The sequence below is a fragment of the Dipodomys merriami genome, unplaced genomic scaffold (assembly GCF_024711535.1).
Source record: "Dipodomys merriami isolate MVZ:Mamm:240054 unplaced genomic scaffold, mDipMer1.0.p SCAF_409, whole genome shotgun sequence".
NCBI lineage: Eukaryota > Metazoa > Chordata > Mammalia > Rodentia > Heteromyidae > Dipodomys > Dipodomys merriami.
In genome coordinates, this window is record NW_027205704.1 from 894,273 (window position 1) to 915,453 (window position 21,181).

Sequence of the window (21,181 nt, forward strand, 5' to 3'; positions counted from 1 at the left end):
GGGGCCTGACCCCACCCCCTGGAGGTCTAGCCCCGGCCCCGGCCCCGCCCCCGGCCTCCCTCCCACCCCAGGGCCAGATGTTCAGCTGGCGGAGGCATCGGCTGGGGGAGGGGTGCTGAGGCCGCAGCCGGCACTACTTCCCTGCCAGCAGCTTCATTGTGTGCGCGAGGAGCGGGCGGAGAGCGAGCGGGCGGCGGGGAGCGAGCGGCGGGCGAGCGAGCGAGCGAGGAGCGCGCCGGGGAGGGCGCGAGGCGAGGCGGCGCCCGCGGCTGCGCTCCGCCCGCCTCCCGGCAACTCTGCCCCCGGCGCCACGCGCGGTGCGGTGCGGTGCGGTGCGCGCCGTCCCGCCGCCGCCGCCGCCCGGCTGCCGTCGTGCGCTGGGGTCTGGTCGGGACCGGGGGTCCCCGCCCGGGCACCCCGGGCATCCCTGGCTCAGCCTCGAGGCGCGAAGCCCACGGCGGGCGTAGATCGCGCTGCACCGCTCGCCGGCTGGAACGACGTGGGCAGGCGGCCGGCAGGAGCTCCGGGGCGCCCCGAGGACAGGCGCCCCCCGACTCCTCCGGGGGAGCCCCAGCCCCGAGGGGCGCACAGCGAGCGCGCCCCGCCGCTGCGGTCCTGGCGCGCACCCCCCGCACACCCCACTTTTTTTTTTTTTTTAACAAACTTTTCCGACGCCGCCGGTGAGGGTCGCCCGCGCCGCCCGGCCCGCCGGCCCCGGGCCCCTTCTGCCGCCTCCGCCTCAGTGGCGACCTCTCCAGGCCGGGCCGGGCACGGCACGCGGAGCGAGCGCGGCCGCCGCCGCAGCCCCCCGAAGGCTCCCGCGCCCCCCCGGGGCAGCGGAACGGGGTCATGCCCTCGGTGATGGAGAAACCCGGGGCGGGTTCGGGGATCCTGTCCCGCAGCCGGGCCAAGACGGCTCCCAACGGTGGACAGCCGCACTCGGAGGATGACAGCAGCGAGGAGGAGCACTCGCATGGTGAGCCTGGCGCGGCCTGGGGCGGGGGGGGGGCGGTGCAGAGGGGCAGGATGCGGGGAGAAGAGGTACACAGACCTGGGGTCTGTCATGACGCTGCCTTTCCCTCCCCTTCGGGATGGGAGCGTCTGCCTCGCTCCTCTCCGCAGCCCAGGGCTGCCAGCACAGGAATCTGGCCTCTCTCCACTCTGCCCTTTGGCTGAGGAAGTTTAGGGGTGCCACCTTTCCACAATGAGGTCCCTCCTGCACCTTGCCACCTTGTAGGAGACAATCTGGCTGGGGCTGGGGCTGGAAAGACACCTCCTCACCAAGCTTGTGAGGACTTCCGTGGAGGGGGGGTTGGGGGGGGGCTGCCGTCCAGGGCCTGGGGATGCCCTCCAGGCCCCACTCCCTGCCAGAACAAAGCACTCCGCTTTGACCTGAGTTGTAAAACTGCCCTCTTGTCCCCCCTCCCCCCTTTTTAGGTCCATATGTAGGTGGGGGGTTCACTTCTTGTCCCTTCTTTAGCTGGGGAAAGAGCCTCCTAGAAGGTGAGGGCCTTGGGTGGTCAGGAAGGAGAAGTCCAGGCCAGCCACCTCCCCCACCACATCCTTCCCCCCCCCCCCCCCTTCCCTCCCTGGAGTCCTGATTCCCTCCCCCTGCCTCCACAGACAGCATGATCCGCGTTGGAACCAATTACCAGGCCGTAATTCCGGAGTGCAAGCCTGGTGAGTGGCAGGACAGGCGGTGAAGGGGAGGGGGAGGAGGAGGCCGTGGCCGGTGGCTTGGCCTGCAGCCCCACCTGGGGAGCCCTTGGCTGGCTCCTGTGGGCGGGTGGGTGGGGGTGAGTGGCCCAGTAGCATGGTTGGTTTTCCTTCACTGCCTTCCTGTCTGGGGCTCTGCTCCTCCTTCCTCCTGGGCCTCACCTCCCAGGCCCGGCTCCTTTGCTGTCTGGGGGCCTCAGGTCTGGGCCAGCATCATCAAGCTGATCTGAGTTATTCTCTCCTGCTTCTGTGTCTTTTAGAGAGCCCGGCCCGCTATAGCAACAAGGAGCTGAAGGGGATGCTGGTGTGGTCACCCAACCACTGCGTGTCTGATGCCAAGCGTGAGTGGGGCTGGCGTATGGTTAGGCTGAGCTCTGGGGGATGGGGACTCAGGTTCATCTCCTGAGGTCCCCCCACCCCAGTCTTGGGGCTTGAACTCAGGGCCTGGACACTATCCCTGAGCTGCTGCTTCTTTTTTTTTTTGTCGTTTGTTTGGCCTGAACTCTGGGCCTGGGTGCTGTCTCCCAGCTCTTCAGCTGTAGACTAGCGCTCTGCCACTTGAGCCTCAGCCCTACTTCCGGCTTTTTCTGCTTATGTGGTGCTGAGGAATTGAACCCAGGGCCTTATGCATGCAAGGCAAATACTCTACCACTGAGCCACCTTCCCAGCCCCTCCCTGAGCTTCTTTTGCTCAAGGCTAGCACTCTACCATTTGAGCCACAGCACTGGCTCTTTCTGTTTATGTGGTACTGAGGAATCAAACCAGGGTTTCATGCATACTAAGCAAGCACTCTACCACTAAGCCACATTCCCAGCCTCATGAGGCCTTCTTAAGATTCAGAAAGCTGGAAGCCAGCTCTGTGGCCCCAACTACTCTCTAGGTTGAGGCCGATAGTTTGCTTGAGTCTAGGAGCTCCTAGACCAGCCTGGGCAACAGCTCAAGTTCAGCTCTGCCTGTGGGATGTCGGCCTAGGGGCCTTGCCCCTTGCACCTGGGTTAGTAGCTGTAACCTTTTTAGCCAAGACTCTGTTCCTCTTCCTTGCAGTTGACAAATACATTGCGATGGCCAAGGAGAAGCATGGCTACAACATTGAGCAGGTAAGCCGGGGTCCTGAGGAACTGAGGGGTAGGAAGGGGACTATGCAGGGGTGGCCAAGCCTGAGTTGCCCGTTGTCCCGGGCCAGGCCCTGGGCATGCTCCTGTGGCATAAGCATGATGTGGAGAAGTCACTGGCTGATCTGGCCAACTTCACTCCGTTCCCGGACGAGTGGACCGTGGAGGACAAGGTGCTGTTTGAACAGGCTTTCGGCTTCCATGGCAAGTGTTTCCAGCGGATCCAGCAGATGGTAAACTTCTCCCTGGCCCCTCTGGTGCTTCTCAACCCCTCCACCCCAGCCAGCTTATGTGGGGCTGAGTCCCAGGTGGGCCCCCACCTCTGGCCTTGCCTCTCTAGCTACCTGACAAGCTGATTCCCAGCCTGGTGAAGTATTACTACTCTTGGAAGAAGACTCGAAGCCGAACTAGTGTGATGGACAGACAAGCACGGCGGCTTGGTGGCCGCAAGGAAAAAGAGGACAGGTGGGGGGGTCTGGGTCTGCTGGGGAAGGGGAGGGCGGTATTTCTGGCCCCTGCCTCATACCCTCCTTGGCCACTGTGTCAACAGTGATGAACTTGAAGAGGGACGAGGAGCTGTGAGTGAAGGAGAGCCTGATGTGGGGGATCCTAAGAGAGAGGTGAGTCCAGGCTGCTCTGCCCTCTCCAGGCCCTTATCCCTCTGCCTCTCTCTGTGCTACCTACCCCCTCCTCTCCTTTTTCTGCAGCCTCTGCCTTCTCGACCTCTGAATGCCCGTCCTGGCCCTGGGAAGAAGGAGGTCCAGGCATCACAGTACCGCCACCACCCATTACGAACCCGCCGACGCCCACCCAAGGGCATGTACCTGAGCCCTGAGGGCCTCACTGCAGTGTCGGGGAGCCCAGACCTTGCCAACCTCACACTTCGAGGTCTTGACTCACAGCTCATCTCCCTCAAGCGCCAGGTGGGGGCCCAAGAAAAGGGGAAGGGGGAAATCAGCTGGTAGGAACTAGTTTGGGACCACCTGAGGTATAAGGGGAGGTGGTACCTAACTCAGTCCCGTTGTCTGGGCTTTGTTAAGAAAGCTGTCTGCAGACAGGAGAGGCGCGTAGCATCTGCTGCCAGGTGGCTGTGAAGGAGTGTACTGGATTGTGGGGGCAGAGAGCTTTGTTGGGGAAAGTGTCTCTCGTATCTATTAAGTAGGACCCTGGGAGGGGTGGGGCACGGCGGCCTCCTTGGGATGGCAAGTTTGATATCCCTCCCTCCTGGCCTTCCTAGGTGCAGAGCATGAAGCAGACTAACAGCAGCCTCCGCCAAGCCCTAGAGGGTGGCATTGACCCCCTCCGCCCCCCAGAGGTAAGACTGTTTCTGCAAGTTTGGGTGCAGAAGGGGGCTTTCTGGAGGTGGAACAAAAAGTCTGCTTTGTAAATGGGTGCTTGAATGCAGGATCTCATGCTCTCATGGCTGGCACTCTACCACCTGAGTTGTGGCTCCAGGTTGGCATTTTGCCAGTTAATTGGAGAGAGAATCCTGCAGATTTTTCTGCCCAGGCTGACCTCAAACCACAACCTTCTAGGTCTTAGTCTCCTGATTAGCAAGGATTACAAGCATGAGCCACTAGCTAGTTCCTTTTTTTTTGGCCAGTTGTGGGGCTTGAACTCTTGAGCCTGGGCATTCTCCTGAGCTTTTTTTTTTTTTGGAGGGTCTGTTCATGGGGCCTGAACTCTGGGCCTGGGTGCTGTCCCTCAGCACTTCAGCTCAAGGCTAGCGCTCTACCACTTGAGCCATAGCACCACTTCCGGCTTTTTTCTGTTTGCTTATGTGGTGCTGAGGAATCGAACCCAGGGCCTCAAGCATGCAAGGCAAGCGCTCTACCACTGAGCCACCTTCCCAGCACCTAGCTCCGTATTTTTGAGACTAAAGATAATTTATGTTGTTTGCTTGCTCCAGGCAAATATCAAGTTCAACTCCCGCTGGACTACAGATGAGCAACTTTTGGCTGTACAAGGTGGGCGCTGCAGGGGAGAACCAAGGACCCCAAGGAGTTGAGGGTAGAGGGAAGGGTCAGAGAACTAATTATTATTAGCAAAGGGGCATTTACACTTCCCTGCCCTTTGACCTCTGCAGCTATCCGCAGATATGGCAAAGACTTCGGGGCTATTGCCGAGGTGATTGGAAACAAGACTCTGACCCAGGTGAAGACCTTCTTTGTGAGCTACCGGCGACGGTTCAACCTGGAGGAGGTGCTGCAGGAATGGGAGGCTGAGCAGGATGGGGCACCTGCAACTCCCGCCCCCATGGAGGAGGCTAGGCGAGGGGTGCCAGTGCCTGCTCCAGCCCTAGAAGAAGATGATGAGGTGAGGGAGAGGGAGGGTGGAGGAGGGAAAGGGTGTCGGCTGGAGGCGGCTGAGAATGTGCAAGAGCAGCTTTCTTACTCTTCTTTCCCTCAGGTCCAGATCACATCTGTCTCCACATCTGCGCCTCGATCTGTACCCCCTGCGCCACCCCCCCCTCCACCACCCACCTCACTGTCTCAGCCACCCCCGTTGCTGAGGCCACCTCTGCCCACGGCTCCTACCCTGCTCCGCCAGCCACCCCCACTGCAGCAGGGCCGATTCCTGCAGCCCCGGTTGGCCCCCAACCAGCCCCCACCTCCTCTCATCCGCCCAGCCCTGGCTGCCTCTCGCCACACTGCCCGCCCTGGCGCTCAGCCCCCACCCACCCTGATCGGAGCATCTCTGGAGCCTCCCGCACCCTCACTTTGAGTCCTGGTCTTCTAAACCCTGCCCCCCCTTTTGCTGGACACCACTGAGGACACAAGGGATTAGGGCTCTTGCTAGATCTTTTGAAGCACTAGAGCTACCGGGTGGAATAGCTGGGACCTGTGTCCTGGCAGCTAAGCCAGTCAACACCCGGCTAGGGGCTGGGACTCGGGGCCCTTTGGAGCTGGCCCAAGGGTACTCCGCTTCCTGGGCTTCTTGGCTGGGACTGGAGTAGCTGCCTGCCTCCCTGCAGGGGCCTTGGCCTTTGGGCCTGCCTTTTGTGGGTACGGGGTAGTGACCTTAGCGTGGGGGGTCTCGTGGAAAAGATAGTTTGGGGTGTTTGCCGACCTCATTCACCTTGCCCTTCTTTCAGCAATAAGTCTGGGGTGAGGCGGGGACGGGCTGAGGGAAGGTGGGCAAAGGCCCCTTGCAGCCTCCCGGCAGCCAAGGCTGGATGGGGGGCTGTGTTCAAGACCAGATGGCAGTGCTAAGCAGCAATGAATTAGGTGCCCACTTTGCCCCCCTCCCCCCAAAACTTGGTGGGTTGGGAACTTATGCAGACATGGGTTTATTTTTCAACATTTTTTAAGAAGAAATAAATACAACCTGCTAAACTGGCTAAGTCTGTCCTTCTGTGCCCAGAGGGAGCCCTGTCCACTCGGCACCGGCTCATCCTGCCCCAGACAGCAATCGCTGCTTCTCCCTGGCAAGGTAGGCTGGGCCACACTGTGCCCAACAGGGACTGGGTCTCTAGCCAGCTGGGAGGAGAGACAGGAGGAGGCGGCTCAGGTTCCAAACATTCTCTTTATTACGTGTTTGATCCAGAGGAGAAACTAAGTGCAGGGTGGGGGGAGGGGCTAGGTGGGGAGAGACCACCTTGCCTGGGTGCCCCTGGCCCCTACCCCCTTTGGGGCCCAAGCCATGCCCTCCCAGCCCCCTTGGAGCACCCGGGCTGTTCTACAGGGTGGGAGGGGGAGCCCTTGGTCTGAGCCGGAGCCAGTGGGAGCACAGGGCTGGAGGGCTGAGGTTGGCGAGGCCCCTTCCTGGGACCCAAGGGCTTGACGTGGCTGAGCCTGGCCTGGAAGCAGGGGTGATAGGGGCGGAGTCATCATTAATCAGAAAAAAATAAAAATAAAATAATAAAAAATAAAACCCATCACAAAAAAAAAATGTACAACTCAAGTGAGGGCAGGGGCGGCCTCTGTGGGACCCCCCAATTTCTCAAGAACTGAAACAGCAGAGAAATAAATTAAGGGATGCAGTGGCCACCACCAGCCAAGCGCCCACAGCCACCCACTCCCACACTGGCCGAGGTTAGCAGGCGGGAGTCACTTCACCCATCTGTCGGGACAGATGCTCCCGGCCCTGCCGCCCAATCCAGCCTTCCGCCAGGCGGCCCCGTGGAGGCCCTGGGCAGTCTCCTGAGAGGAGGGGCGACAGTGTCAGGAAGAAAAGGCAAGGCCGAGAGATGAGAATGGTGCAGGAAGTCTGCTACAGACCGAACTGGTGCCCAGATTAATGCCAATGAAGGGGAGGGGAGTGGGGGGGGGCGGGGGATGGGCGAGGGGCTGTGCTTTCAGACAAAGGCTCTCCCAGAATGGAGGAGCCGCCATCCCAGTTCGGGGACTGGCAGCGCAGGCCGCCCCCTGGGGGCTGAGGAGCCTGTGCGCCGCGCTGCCGGCCTCTCCCCTCTCCCAGCTCTGGGGTCAGCCCCGCCTTCCACGGAGGGGTGGGTGGGAGAAGATGGCACAGACTTGAGGAGGGGAGCGAACGTCCCCACAGCAGCTCATGGAAGGAAATGCCGGGCTCTGGGAAAGGTGGGGCAGAGGATACAGTATGGGGAGGCCAGGGCCCCCGCCGCGCCCCACCTTCGCCAGCCCCAGCGCCCAGGCCTGCGGCCCAGGGGCCTGAGGGCAGGGGAAGGCCACCTCTGGTGGGTTGATAGGAGGGGAAGGAGGGGAGGAGAGGGGAGAAGCCCAAAGTGGGCCTGGCGGAGGGCCTGCCAGGGAACTCCACCACTCTTGCCTGAGAGTGTTCCAGCCCTGAACCACCCTCCCGGGAAACCCCACAGATCCAGTCTCGACTGTCCCAATGGGGCAGGGAGGAAAGGTGGCCGCTGGGATTTTTTTTTTTCTTTTTTCTTTTTGGTAATAAAAAATTTCTTGGTTTAGGCGAAATACTCTGTGCAACCGCAGTACCTGGGGGAGCCCTGCCCCCACCGCCCCTCCCCTTCCTTTGCCTCCTGAAGGGAGAGAGGTGAAGGGGGATGGGGGCAGGGGTCACTGTGCGAGGAGGGGAGTGCCCTCTCCCAACCCTCACAAACATGGAAGAAAAAAAACCAAACAAACCGGAGAAGGGCCTGGGAGGGGACAAGTGCCAGCAGGGGAGACATCCATCCCTCCTGCAGTCTCACCCAGGTGGAGCGCAGGCTCGGCCCCAGCAGCCAGGTCTGCTGGCGCAGGCGGGTCTCTGCTGCCCCCCTCCTGGCAGCCTGTTAAAGCTTCAGCTCGTTGGCTATTTTGGAGGCAATGTTTTTGAAGGCCATGGAGGTGCCTGATATCCGCTTAAACCGAACACCATTGAGGGAGAGCCGCGGCAGTTTGCACACCTCCATCTCCCACTGCACGAAGTTCTCGTGGCCCGGCGTGCCGTGCATGCACAGCAGCATGTACTTCTCGTGCAGCTCGCTCTGGCAGCTGTTTGCGTCCAGCACCTTGCGGATCTCCCGCATCATCTCGTTGGGCTCCATGGAGCTTGTGGTCTTCATGCTCCACGTGAAACGGAGCGAGCGGGGCTTGGCCTCCCGGAACTCTTCCTTTTCTTTGTCATTGCCTCCACTGCCTACCACGTGAGGTCTGTGGAGGGCGAAGAGGTGTCAGGGAGAGGCCGAGGCACCCACCCACAGGAGAGCCACCCTGGCAGACAGACCCTGAAGCCAAAGACAGCAGGAGGGAACACAGAGCAGCGAGCTGGAAGAGGGAGCGGTTAGACCCCGGACTCGGGTGCAGGGGTTAAGGGACCCTCATGGCTCAGGACGGAGGGGGTGAGGAGAGGCCAGCTGGGGTGGGGGGACAGGCAGGGAACGAGTGCACTCAGCAGCACGGTGTGCACAGACTTCCCCCAGGACGAAGCCAAGGCGAGGAGACAAGGTGGTCAGGCCAGGAACCTCAAGCCTCAACTGCCCAACCTGGGGCTCTGACTTCCGGAACACGTTAGGATCCGAGAAGGGCCTGGGAAAGGGGAATCCTCTGAGGAATGGGGAGCAGGGCCATCAGAGGAAGAGCCAAGTGGCAGGAAGAGGAGAGGAGCAGGAGGCTGTGGCAAGCCCGGTGGCCTGGGCAGGGCCAGTGCTGGCTCCGGCCCCCTCACCTGAGCGTCTCCACTCGGTCTTTGCTTTCAGGTTCATTCAGGTTCCTCAAAAAACAGAGCGAGGGAGAGTTTAGTGCTTGGATCTCTCGCTCCTTCCACCGCTGCAGACCCCGGTCGGGGAGGGGTCTGGGGAGGTGCCACCAGTGGGTGGCGAGACCTCAGCCCAAAAGCCACTTACCCATCACCTGCAGGCCAACAAAGCTCTGCAGCCCTCGCACTGGCAGCTCAAGCGTCCCTTTCCAACAGGGAATCCCACACGAGGCATGCCCCCCTAGTTGTGCTGGAGCCTCTGCAGGTGTGTGTGCGCACACGTGTATGTGCAGAATCAGGACCCAGCACCAGTAGCAACCCAGTCAGAACCACAGCCGGGCTCCCATTCTATGGGATGGGGTGGGGGCTAGAAGCGGGTCCTTGGGGGCCACTACACTGGATGTTAGGATGAAGTCCCCCTGGAGGGAGGGACTGGGCCATTTGGAAGCCTCTTCTCCTAAGGCTCAAGGTGCCAAGGCCCAGACCTACACAGCAGACCTTGGGGGGACTGGGATCTGGGCCAATCTGAAAAGGCCACTGTGCTTCTAACTTGCCCACAGCTGGCCTCCAGGCCGATTGCGAGCACAGGAGGAGACGGGGTTGGAGAGACACCGGGGTGGGGAACAGGTCTGGCCCTGCTGAGCGGCTTCTCCAGCTCCTGCCTGGGGGACGAGTGCCCGGAACTGGGAAACTGGAGACTACAGAGGAGGGGAGGGACGAGAAGGGAGAGAGCAGCAGCAGCACATGTAAAAGAACACGGACACATAGACACATGGATGCCAACAAGCACACTGCAAGCAGGCCCGTCTGTGCAAGGGATGAGCCTGGCTGCTCTCCCCAAGCCCTGCCAGCCATGCAGGGAGCCAGGGGAGTGGAGCAGGGCGCCGGGAGATCCATCTGGTCAGTCTCTTCCTCATTTGGGGTACTGTGCTCCCAATCTAGCCCTTGGTCTGCCACCCCAGGCCTGCCAAGGATACCGGCTGGGCTGACCCTGGGAGGAGCTGCAGGAGTGAGGGCGCAGGCCTACCACTGTTGCACCAGGGGCTGGGGAGCAGCTCGGCCCCGTGGCTATCAGGCACAGGCCACATCTGGAGGAAATAGTCTAGTGGAGAGGTAGCAGGCCATCGCGAGGCTGCTGGAGGCGGGATGCTGGGGAGGGTGGGCACAGCCGGTTCTGCAGGAGCTGCCAGAAGGGGGTGCTGTGCCCCACTCATGAGGCAAAGGCTCCCTGGGTTTACAGGGTCAGACTTTAGCCTAGGAACCATGGCGTCCCTGAAGCACCTCCAGAGTTCTATCCTGTGCGCCCAGGGGAAGAGGCCACACAGCCCTGAAGCTCAGCCAGCCCAGGAGATCCCCGATGAGATGCCGTCCCAGACCCACTCGGACCCAGCGGAGCCTCCTCGGAGCACATGCACATGACAGGGGGAAAGGGCCAGAGAAGGAACCCAATGCTTGGACCGAAACCTGGGTGGTGAGAGGAGACGATCTTAAAGGGAGAATCCCTGAGGTCTCTCTCCTCTTGCCTGAGGATAAATCTGCCAGTGGCTTAAGGAAGGCCCACCCCTCCCCAGGTTTGACGCCATTTGTCCTGAGGGGCCCCAAATGACCTCTTCAAGGGCCGTGTGTTCCAAGCCCTGCCAAGGTGAAATGGGCAGGGAGGTGGGCGTGGGGCTGAGACCCAGCCAAAGCTATCTTCATCCCTTTAAGATGGCAGAGAGGAGGGCCACACAGACTAGGTCAGCAGATGGAAAAGGAGCAAGAGCCAGAACAGGGGAATTAGTGATGGAGGCAGGACACAGACACGGGACACACATACACACACACATACACACACATCGGGCTCAACGCCTACCTTCTGGCAAACCTGAAAGACAGATTTCTAAAAAAAAACAAACAAAAAAAGACAAAATAAAAAAAGAAATAAAACAAAAACAAAAACAAAACCAACAAGACGGTGTGTGGATAAGCAGGTGGGAACGGACTGTCCAAGGTTCAAGGGTGGCCCCAGTTTTGGAAGAGCCGCTCAGCGAGACTAGAGTGCTGGACCCGGGGTCTGCCCCCACCCGCTCAGCCTCCACGGCTGCGTCCCGGGGCTCGGTGGGCGGTGTCTGTGCAGCAGTGAGGAATGCTGAGGAGGTCACACGGGCCTATTTCTGAAAGCTGCAGCTTCCTGAGCTGGGACTCCGAGTAGGTGTGCTAGGGACAGAGCAGCCTAGGGGCCGGCTGGCTGCCCTCTGTAGTGGTTGTGGGGCTTAGACATGAGAAGCCCCTGGGACTGTAGGAGCGGCCACCATAGGCCTTCACTGGCTATTCCTTTTATGGGCTTCCACCCGCCCTCTCCCCGCCCCGGAGCCCTCAGGTAGAACATGGCTGCAGTCAGACATACCAACTTGATAGAGGAGGTCAAAGGGGGCAAGACAAGAGACTAAGAAAAATTTTCCTTATCGGCCCAGCCTGGCTCATGCCTCATGACTTTGCAGCTGCGTCACCAAATATGTTTCCATGGGAACCCAGGAGAGAAGAGGGGGGCTTTTATTTTAGCATCTGAGTTCACACTCCCCTAGAGAGGAGGCGGTATCGCCCATCTGCTTGGGGCCAGAGAATGAGGTGACTGTGGGGAGTTTGGGAGAGGCCTAAGAGGAGGTCTGGGCATGTAAGGTATCGACAACAACTCAATTTCTTAGCCTTCCTGAAGCCCAGAACCCAATCTTAGTTTCCACCCCTGCCCCCAGGCAAGCAAAAAGTCTGGCCCCACACTCTGTCTCATTTAGCTCCCTGCTCACCTGCGGACAAATTTGGAGGTGAACTTGCTGAAGATGCTCCCGGAGGCCCCCCGCCGGCCCTGGCTATGGCCAGAGGGAGAGGCTGGGGTCACGCCGTAGGGCAAATTCTGTTGGTCCCGCACCTGTCGGAGCTGCCCAGCGTGGAAGGTGCTTCGACTGGACACACCCCGGGGAAAATTAGTTCGATCTGGGGCTCCACCACTGCTGCTGATGTTGTGGGCGGAGGGGGAGGCGACAGGGACACGCTGGGGGGCTGTGCTGTGGGAAAAGAGGTGGGGGCGAGGGAACGTGTCAGGTGCAGGGAACAGCACCACGGAGCACCTGGAACGCCCTGTGGTGGGGACAGGGAGGGGGACGCCGGGGCAGAGGCAGCCATCACAGAGGACACAGAAGGAAGGAGTGACCACTGGGGACAGCAGTGAGGAGTCTTGTGGAGGTGGAGATGGTCTAGGAGGGAAGGAGGGAGGGAAGGAGACAAGGAAGGACCCAGGTGTGAGAGCAGCACAGGCTGGAAAGAGCCGGGCCAGGCCCCTCCAGCGCGGTGGGGAGGAGCTCTAAGGACTGAGGGCCCCTAAGGAAATCCAGGAAGGTTCCGAACAAAAAGACTTCCTTTCGGAGCTTCAGGACAGCTTCCTGCATACCTGTTCTGAGAGGGAGAATTGGAGGAAAAGAGGGGCATTAATGCTGTTTTTATGCCCTTCACTTTCTAACTACAGGGAACAGAGCTACTCCTTGTGGCGAACACAAGACTGGAGCAGGCCCCCGGGGTGGGCAGAGCCTGCAGGGGCAGGGGTAGGGCAGGCTGAGGGCAGCAGGTGTGCCAGCCGCCCCAGCACACTTGCCTGGGCCGCGGCACCTCACAGTTACTCTCCGTGGGGGGCAGCCCAGAGGCCTTGTTGGGGTGCACGGAGGCCGACATGGATTTCTGGTGCTGGCGGGGCCGGGCCGCAGAAACTGCGGCAGAAGCAGAAGCCGTGGAGGCCCGGGACCCTGGCATGGTTAGGCTAGGAGACAAAAGCAGCGGAGAGGCCCAGGTTAGGGGGTAGAAGAGGCAGGAGCCTGGATTAGGAAGCAGGAGCAGGGCCAAGGCCGGAGCTGGAAGTACCAACAGGACCAGCTCAGGCCCAGGGAGCAAGTCAGGCTGAGGCCGGATGGGGTGGGACGTGGAGGGCAGGTTGAGGAGCAGCCAGGTGAGCCGGAGCCCCGAACAAGGAAACCACAAAGGGAGTAGCTCTACAGGAGCCCACCACCCTTAGGCCACACTGGGCTCTAGGAATTTGAAGAACAAGGGCGTTTCTTCTACAGAAAGAGCAAGGAGTTGCTAAGGAAAAGCTTTCATGGGTGCGGAAGAGGTGGAGCCAGAAATGTGACACACCAAGAAAGACCACAATCAAGGCTAGGTAGGTGGGGGCCCTTCTTGAGGGCACCACTGGAGCCCCTTGGTGTGGAGCCCCTCCGATGGGCAGGGGATCCCGGGAAGCTCAGGCCTGGCTGAGGTCCAGAAGCAGAGAGCATTGCGTGTCCATTGGAGCCCTCCCCCTGGCAAACAGTGAGGAGCAGTCAGGAGGACAGGGAGGGGGGATGGCATGGAGCAGGGGGGGGGGGATGGCCAGACTCAACAGCCAGGACAGGACTCCAGGGAATAGGACTAGAGCTGTGGCGGGACAGAAGACAGTGATACTGACAGACAGCGCCGCCCCTGTGACAAGGAGCTCCCCTGAGTAGGGGAGGTGCCCAGCCACTCACCTGTCTTTTCCATTCTGGATGGAGGCCTGGCCGAGGCTGGCTCTCTCCAAGAGCGGAGAATTCCTGCTTCGGTTTGTGCTGGTGGAGAGGACGCTGTTCTGTGGAGATGAAGGGCAGGGGCTGTTGCACAGGAAGCTGTGTCCTCTGACAGCCCTCCCTCCTCAGCCACCTGTGGCCAGCTTGGCCTTAGACGAGGCTCTTGCTCGGGGGCTAGGTCGGGACCATGGCTCACCGTGGAGGGGGTGGGAGTGGTCTTCTTCCTCTCCAGGCCTGGCAGAGGGCTGGCAGGCACTTTGGCAGTGCTGCTGGCCTTCCGCCCTGACTCCCGGTCCTCCTCAGGCCGCTTATTTTCTGCGTTGTTACTCTGAGTCTTCTTAGAGTAGGAATTAGAGGTGGGAATGGCAGGGCCAGCTGTGGGGCCAGAGGAGGGAATGAGTGGGGCTGGGAGCCTGCGGAGGACCCACGACACGCTCAGCGCTCTCCTACCACCAAAGCCTTGGTTCACCACGGTGGTAGAAAGTTGGTGACTTGTTCATGGCCATGCTATTAAGAAGTGGCTGAACCAGGACTGAAACTCAGCTGTCACCCAAAGCCCCTTGAGCTTGGGAGGGTGGCTCTGGAGAGAGGTGGCCCCAACTTGGGTCCACGAAGCACATACCCTGGTCGCTGAAGCGCCGCTGCTTGGGGTTGGCGGAGACACTGCGCTGTACCTTGTGGGACGGGGATGGGGCACTGCTGTTGGTCAGATCAGCTGAAGGTCGGGGCTTTAAGGTGACAGTGTCACCTTCCAGCTGCAAGAACAGAACACAGGGCATCAAGGGAAAGCAGGAGTCAGGCAGAGATCCCGCTAGTGGACATGGTGGCATAGGCTGCTAGGGCAGTACCGATGCACTGACACACAGACAGGCTACACTCAAACAAAACATTATACACCTCATCTAGACACACACTCAAACATGCTTCCACATTCACCTGGGGACAAACCAGCAAAGATGCTCTGAACTCAGAGTCATAAACACCCACCAGAACACACACGATCAGAATTAAGAGACCTACTACCTTACTCCGTCCCCACAAGAAATCTGGACCTATGCCAATTACCACTAGACACCTCTTAAATAGACTGAAGTGATAACCCGGTGGACCCTGCTGCCTTGACCCAGGGGGATCGGGGAAGGATGTGAATGTATATGGGTACTCAAATGATGACCCAAACCCAACCAGAGAGCCTCAGACCCACAGCCAGGCCAGATACACATACACGGAAACATCCAGACAAAAACACTAGGAAGAAGCTGCTGTATCAGCACAGAGCAAAGCTTCCAAGACAGACACAGATACAGACCTCTAGACACAGATACCAAGACAACTAAACCTACATATAACACAAGCCAGATGACCTTGGCTTGTTCTAATGGGCACAGAGCTAGCTAGCTCACCTCGCCCCCATGGAGCCTGGCCTCAGGCTCAGGATCCCCTCCTCCCCTCCACCTTTCTTACTTGTTCACTGAGGAAGACCAGCAAAAGGCCTCAGACATCAAGGCCAAGGCTTCACTCTGGTCAGCAGAAGTGAGACCTACTTGGAAATGCGCTTCTGTCCACAGCTGGCACTAATGGCTGGGTGCTACCTACAGTGATGGTGGCCAGGCGAGCGCATGGGGATAGGGAGCACGCACCTCGGAGCTCTTGTAGCCCAGGAGCAGATAGGTGGCCATCACCTCGTTGTACCTCTGGCCCACCAGGGAGTCCTGGATCTCTTCCCGTGTGTAACCCATAGACACCATTAACTCTGAGGGAGGGGAAGAGGAAACAACACAGTTTCAGCTGGACTTACATCTTGGATAGGCTCAAGCTTCCAGCCAGCACAGCCTTACCTGTCCGCCGAGGGTCTTTGTAGTCAGGAAGTGGCTCCACATAAGGCTTCAGTTCATCATCTTCATGCCCCACATTCATCCACCGATCTTTCATGATTTGCTGGGGATCAAGGGAAGGGAAAATAAAAGGGCAGAGTGAGAGGAAACTCAGCTTGCAGTTCTCATGGAGATTCCAGGACCTCTGGCTATCTGGGCTTCAGGCAGCTCACCTCTAAAGTGCCTCTCTTGCTGGGATTAAGAATGAGAAATTTCTTAAGCAGGTTTTCACAGTCCGTGGACATGTAGAATGGGATCCGATATTTTCCCCTTAGAACTCGCTCCCGTAGCTCCTATGGTTAGAAAGTTTAAATCACCCCAAGGATGATATCCACGCTCCTGAGAGGTAAAGACTGGCTAAGAAGACAGAAATGAAGCCCAGTGGAAAGAAGAAAGCCTGTTAAAGCAATTCACCAGAAGGGAAGGGAAATCATACACCTTGTACTGTCACTTGACCAGCCAGGGGCCCTGCGGAGGCCAGAGGGCCAGGGATGAACACGTACACAATTGTGTGAATGTGTGTGCGTGTGTGTGCTGGTACTGGGCTTGAATCTATAGCTTCATACTCTCACTCTGCATTGTCGCTCATGGCTGGTGCTCTACAACTTAGGCCATGTCCTCAGTTCTGGCTCTGGGTTGGTTTAATAGAGATAAGAATTTTGAGGATTTGTCTGCCCAGGGTGATTCCAAATTTGATCCTCAGATATCAGCCTTCTCTGTAGCAAGGCTTATTGATAAGGACCAGTGCCTGGCTCTCTCACATACAATTTATCCTATCTTTTCATATAGGAATTGAGAAGTGAGGTATTAATTCCTACATATGGAAGGCCAAGGCTATCTTCCAGCCTGCTCATCCTACCTCAGCATTTCAAGTGCTGGGATTCTAGGTATGCATCATCACACTAGGCAGGGCTGCTCCAGCAGGCCCTTCTCTGAAGGGCTTAAGAAAAATGTAGACAGGATAGACCTAAGACCAGAGGAAGAGCAGAAATGGAGAAGTAGTAAAACAATCTAAGCCTGCATTTCACTCCACCTTGAGGTTCTGTCCATCAAAAGGCAGGGATCCGCTGACCAGTGTATAGAGGATGACTCCCAGGCTCCACACATCTACCTCGGGGCCATCATACTTTTTGCCCTGGAAGAGTTCTGGGGCAGCATAAGGGGGACTACCACAGAAGGTATCCAGCTTGTTCCCAAAAGTGAACTCATTGCTAAAGCCAAAGTCTGCAATCTTGATGTTCATATCAGCATCCAAGAGAAGGTTTTCTGCCTGGGAGACAAGATGGAAAATATCAGGGCCTCAAGTGGACCACTCATAGGTACGGGTGGGCAGGCAGGCAGGCAGGAGCTGAAGGGGATGGGAGAACTAATGGTAAGCCATCGTGAGTCTCAGAACTTTGCTCCACTCCGGGCCGGGTTTTCAATCAGCATGAACAAGTGGAGCCAGAGGCATGCAGGCTACCCCTCATACAGGAGGCACAGGAAAGCTGAGATTTGCAGGTCCACAGACCCTGGGAGCTGTGCAAAGCTATAGGGTCAGGCCCCGGTTTTACAGTCATGTCTTTGAGGACTTAGTGGCTGGGAGACTCATAGGTAATTTCTAACTCAAGTACCTTGGTTACAGAGATGGGGTGTTCCCTGAGCCTTCAAAGCAGCTGTGACACAGCTGAAGCACACTCAAATTGTTTCTTTGGCTGGCCATTAGGCCACCCGAAGGGACCAGGACCAGGAAATGGTGGAGTGCTCATGCCACGCCCAGCGTTATAGAAAGGCAGAGCCCTTTGGTGGGACTGGGGCTGGGCATAAGGCCTCTATCAGAAGCATTCCTAGGGGTCCCTGGTCATTTTTTTTTTTTGTCGGTCGTGGAGCTTGAACTCTGGGCCTGGGCACTGTCCCTCAGCTCTTCAGCTCAAGGCGAGCGCTCTACCACTAGAGCTACAGCGCCACTTCCGGTTTTCTGGTGGTTTACTGGAGATAGGAGTCTCATGGTCTCTCCTGCCCGGGCTGGCTTTGAACCGTGATCCTCAGATCTCAGCCTCCTGAGTAGCTAGGATTACAGGCGTGAGCCACCAGCGCCCGGCGACCCTGGTCATCTTGAAAAGGCCAAAGGCTGGAGTTACCTAAATTTAGGGCTCCATCAAGGAGGCCGAGGAGAGAGCACTCAGTCTTACCCAAGGCACAAGAGGTAAGAACATGCCTCACCTTTAGGTCTCTATGAACGATAAACTTCTGGTGACAGTACTGTACAGCAGACACTATCTGAAAGGAAGGAAGAAGGGTTAGTGCTGGGACACTTGAGGGGAGGACATATGGGCTGGAGCTGTGTGACCCATGACCTGGTTCTAAGTTAACCACAGAAAAGCAGAGCTCCAAATACCCTCCCTAAGGCTCCGCCTGGAGCCACGGGAGATGGGCACACCCACCTGACGGAATTTGGCTCGAGCCTCTTTTTCTTTCATCCGGCCATGAGCTACTAGGTAATCAAATACCTCTCCTGCAAGAGATGGTTGGAGCGCAGTGAGAGCTGGCTGGGGCTAGGAGAGGCGGGATGCAACAGGAAGAGGCAGGTCTCCACCTACCTCCACTGGCATACTCCATGACAAGGTAGAGTGTCTTCTCAGTCTCGATGACTTCAAATAACTTAACTGAAAAAGAGAAAAGGCCTAACTTAAGACTCCAGACAGGAACAAGGTCACTTGTGTCACCCAGTGTTATCAGGAGGTAGGTAGGCTAGGGAGCTGTGGTCCCATTTTTACTACCTCCTCTCTCCAGGACAAGCTCCTCTTGTACAAGCCAAACTAGGATAGTATGGGTAGAGCTGGACTTTAAGCTGGGCCTGTCCACAGGTATCCTTGGCATCCTCCTTGATACAAACTCCGAAAGTCAAGGCCCCAGGAAAGAAGTAAATGGAGACTTGCTATGGGGGAGGAAAAAAAGGGGTAGCAACTGTTCTCACCTATGTTGGGATGATTCAAAACCTTCATTATTCTCACTTCACGGAAGAGCTGCGAAAGAAAACACACAGGGTCAGGCTTGTTCAACATGGTCCCATTGTTAGGTCCTTTCAAACCAAACCCCTGTTGGGACATTTGCCCCAAAAAACAAAAAGATAGGAAAACCAAAACCAGGTAGGGAGGAGAGAGGCAGTGGGCCAGCTCACCATCGCCCTCTCATGGCTGGGAGGGAGGGAAGGGGAGGAGAGCGGAAAGGGTTGCTGGAGTAGATCTGGCTCTGTTGACTTGCTATCCAGGCTGCCAGCCATGCCCTGGTCTACACCATCCAAATCTAGCCTCAAAACAGCAGTGGGGAAAGGGAGCTACCTATCTGTGAATATTCTCCTTCCCCAGGGCAGTGACCAAACATGCTCCATCTGGCTTGGGACAGGATGGGCGCACATTGCTTTCTGACCCATAGAAGTTAGAGGGCCTGCGCTAGGGTAGGGCTCTTTTCTCCTGGGCTTCGAGGTGGTGACAGAAGAAGCCACTCCTATATATAGCTGATGCCAATTTTAATCAAATCCACCTCCACACACTCACGCTCTCTTTGTGAAACAAAATCAGGGGCTGCAAACCATACATTTCCATAAAGAAAGATGACAGAAATGAACTCCTTCCCCCTTGCGGGGGCCAGAAAACTGAAGGTGAGGGTTTTTAACTTACAGGCCTCACCACATGCACAAAGAGCAGTTCGGGGGGAAAAGGTAGGAGGGAGAGTAAGGGAAGGGGGCGTCTAATCAGGGCACACTGGACACATCTATGACATGTCAAAATATAGCCTCCCTTGTACAACTAATTTATGCTAATAAAAATGCTAAAAAAAAATCCAACAGAACAGAACTGGGTATTTGGTCTTATTTATTTTGCTTTATAATTATTTATTTATTTATTTTTGTGGTAGGAGAGGAGGGATTTTCTCGAGATCAAATCCAAAATACAAGATATAAAGTGAATGTCCCCAAACTTTTGATGATATACAAGAGTTTTTATGAATTGGAAAAGAAAAATAACTGGCTTTCCAATCTATTGACCCAATTTGGACCTTAGCTCCTTTTCTTAGGATCTAGGTTTTTGGTGCTTCATTTCTTGGCTCAATAGTTACTTTGACTGAAGAAGCAATATTTCCAGGCTTCTAGCTCAGGAAGAGTAATGGGGAACAACACTAAAATCAGGCCAGAGTCAGGGATCAAGGTTCTGCCAAGTGGGCACCACTTGGTCTAGAAGAGCATTCCAAAGGGCCTAGAGCTTCCCAGGCTTGCCTAGAACCCTAAAGGACCAGAGTCATCGACGCTTGTTCTTTATGAACCATTCTAGGGTCAATGTAAACTGAGATTGGCCAGTCAGACTGGTTCTACTAATAAGTTTGTTTAGAGGTTTAAAATGGCTGTATGTCTGGTATAGGTATAGCTTAGTCAGAGAAAAGAAGGGAGAAATCAGAGGGAGGAAATAGGAACAAGATGGCTTGGCTGACCCCGGTGATAAACATAATGACAGGCTATAATATACCAAGAACTAATGGCCTGCCCCACGTTGGCTTCACTTTGCCAGATGGGAGCCTCTGTCCCTTCCTGGAAACTCCTAGCACAAAAGCCTTTATGGCGGCAGCAATAGTTCCTTGGAAGTAGACCCCTGCGGGAACACGGTGGCTCTAGCTGTCAGCACATCAGGGGAATTCACTCCATGTGCTCTAACTCTGGGAGCACCTCCTCCCATAACCTCAGCCCCTCCTTCTCAGTCTTCTCTCACCACTATACTGTGGTACTGTGTGGAGTCGGGCCCATTCATTCAGTCATTGACCACAAAGTGATAAAGAAATTAAAAATTCCAGCTGAGCTGAGCGCTGGTGGCTCACGCCTGTAATCCTAGCTACTCAGGAGGCTGAGATCTGAGGATCAATTCAAAACCAGCCTAGGCAGGAAAGTCCATGAAACTCTTATCTCCAATTCCGGAAGTGATGCTGTGGCTCAAGTGGTAGAGCGCTCACCTTGAGCTGAAGAGCTCAAGGACAGCACCCAAGCCCAGAGCTCAAGCCCTACAACCAAGAAAAAAGATAATTCTAGCTGAGTACTGGTGGCTCATGCCTGTAATCCTAGTACTCAGGAGGATGAGACCTCATTTAGAGCCAAGAAGCAGCATCCTTCTTCCCTTAACTGAAGCCCGGGATGGGGAGATAGGAGATGGAGTTAACAGCTTCAGTTCTACAACTAATGGTCACCAGCAAGGAGGCTTCCTGCTGCAATTGAAGGTCTCCCTCTCTCCCTTTTGTTCTTCTTTCTGGTACGGGGGCTTGAACTCAGAGCCTCAGGCCTTGAGCTTGCATGGCTTGCTTGGCCAGACACTTAAGTCATGCCTCCAGCTGGCTTTTTGCTGGTTAATTGGAAATGTAATCTTGTGATTTTTTTTTTTTTGTCAAGGTGATGTACAGAGGGATTACAGTTATATAAGCAAGGTAGTGAGTACATTCCTTGTCAAACTTGTTACCCCTTCCCTCATTTTTCTCCCACGTTCCCTCCCCCCCAACCGCCTCTTCATCTTATGGACTTTTTTGTCCTGGCTGGCTCTGAACCACAATCTTCCAGGTCTTCACCTTCTAAGGCATGAGGATTACAGGATTACAGGCATGAGCCACCCGTGCCCAAACTTCTCTTCTTTTTTGTTCCTATCACTCTGTTAATAGTTCCTGCCTGAGGGTTCAACCTCACCTAGCAGAAACCACATGCAAATGATTTTGTGATATCTAGCCAAATGAGAAGGAATGAGAAGGAAAAGTGGGATTATCTATCCTTTTTTTAAATTTT

General features: G+C 56.7%; 2 protein-coding genes across 8 annotated transcripts in view; one reads left to right on the forward strand and one right to left on the reverse strand.

The window, feature by feature from the left end:
* Positions 1-369: 369 nt before the first annotated feature.
* Positions 370-6,166, forward strand: LOC138806863 (REST corepressor 2). 2 transcript variants are annotated; one of them, XM_069992281.1, is made up of 12 exons: positions 370-976; positions 1,624-1,680; positions 1,977-2,057; positions 2,761-2,813; positions 2,900-3,061; positions 3,169-3,293; positions 3,379-3,448; positions 3,536-3,751; positions 4,066-4,143; positions 4,738-4,795; positions 4,915-5,144; positions 5,238-6,166. In XM_069992281.1, exons 1-12 carry the CDS (start codon positions 850-852, stop codon positions 5,550-5,552), a joined length of 1,572 nt encoding a protein of 523 aa, XP_069848382.1. In that variant the 5' UTR covers positions 370-849; the 3' UTR covers positions 5,553-6,166. The 2 variants fall into 2 exon arrangements, with proteins under 2 accessions (XP_069848382.1, XP_069848381.1); XM_069992280.1 differs by lacking the exon at positions 4,915-5,144.
* Positions 6,167-6,334: 168 nt separating this feature from the next.
* The window catches only part of LOC138806855 (serine/threonine-protein kinase MARK2), a 72,685-nt gene continuing 57,838 nt past the window's right edge, over positions 6,335-21,181 (reverse strand). For 2 of the 6 annotated variants that reach the window (XM_069992267.1, XM_069992272.1), the window contains exons 4-19: positions 18,344-18,392; positions 17,967-18,032; positions 17,811-17,881; positions 17,590-17,646; positions 16,421-16,657; positions 15,561-15,680; positions 15,352-15,451; positions 15,154-15,266; positions 14,136-14,268; positions 13,710-13,888; positions 13,478-13,575; positions 12,574-12,735; positions 11,732-11,989; positions 10,801-10,827; positions 8,919-8,963; positions 6,335-8,404 (exon numbers count right to left, since the gene is read on the reverse strand). In XM_069992267.1, coding sequence (XP_069848368.1) covers positions 8,044-8,404; positions 8,919-8,963; positions 10,801-10,827; positions 11,732-11,989; positions 12,574-12,735; positions 13,478-13,575; positions 13,710-13,888; positions 14,136-14,268; positions 15,154-15,266; positions 15,352-15,451; positions 15,561-15,680; positions 16,421-16,657; positions 17,590-17,646; positions 17,811-17,881; positions 17,967-18,032; positions 18,344-18,392 — 2,076 coding nt within the window. In that variant the 3' untranslated portion in view covers positions 6,335-8,043. The remainder of the gene's footprint in view (positions 8,405-8,918; positions 8,964-10,800; positions 10,828-11,731; positions 11,990-12,573; positions 12,736-13,477; positions 13,576-13,709; positions 13,889-14,135; positions 14,269-15,153; positions 15,267-15,351; positions 15,452-15,560; positions 15,681-16,420; positions 16,658-17,589; positions 17,647-17,810; positions 17,882-17,966; positions 18,033-18,343; positions 18,393-21,181) is intronic. The other 4 variants (XM_069992268.1, XM_069992269.1, XM_069992270.1 and 1 more) reach the window with 3 other exon arrangements.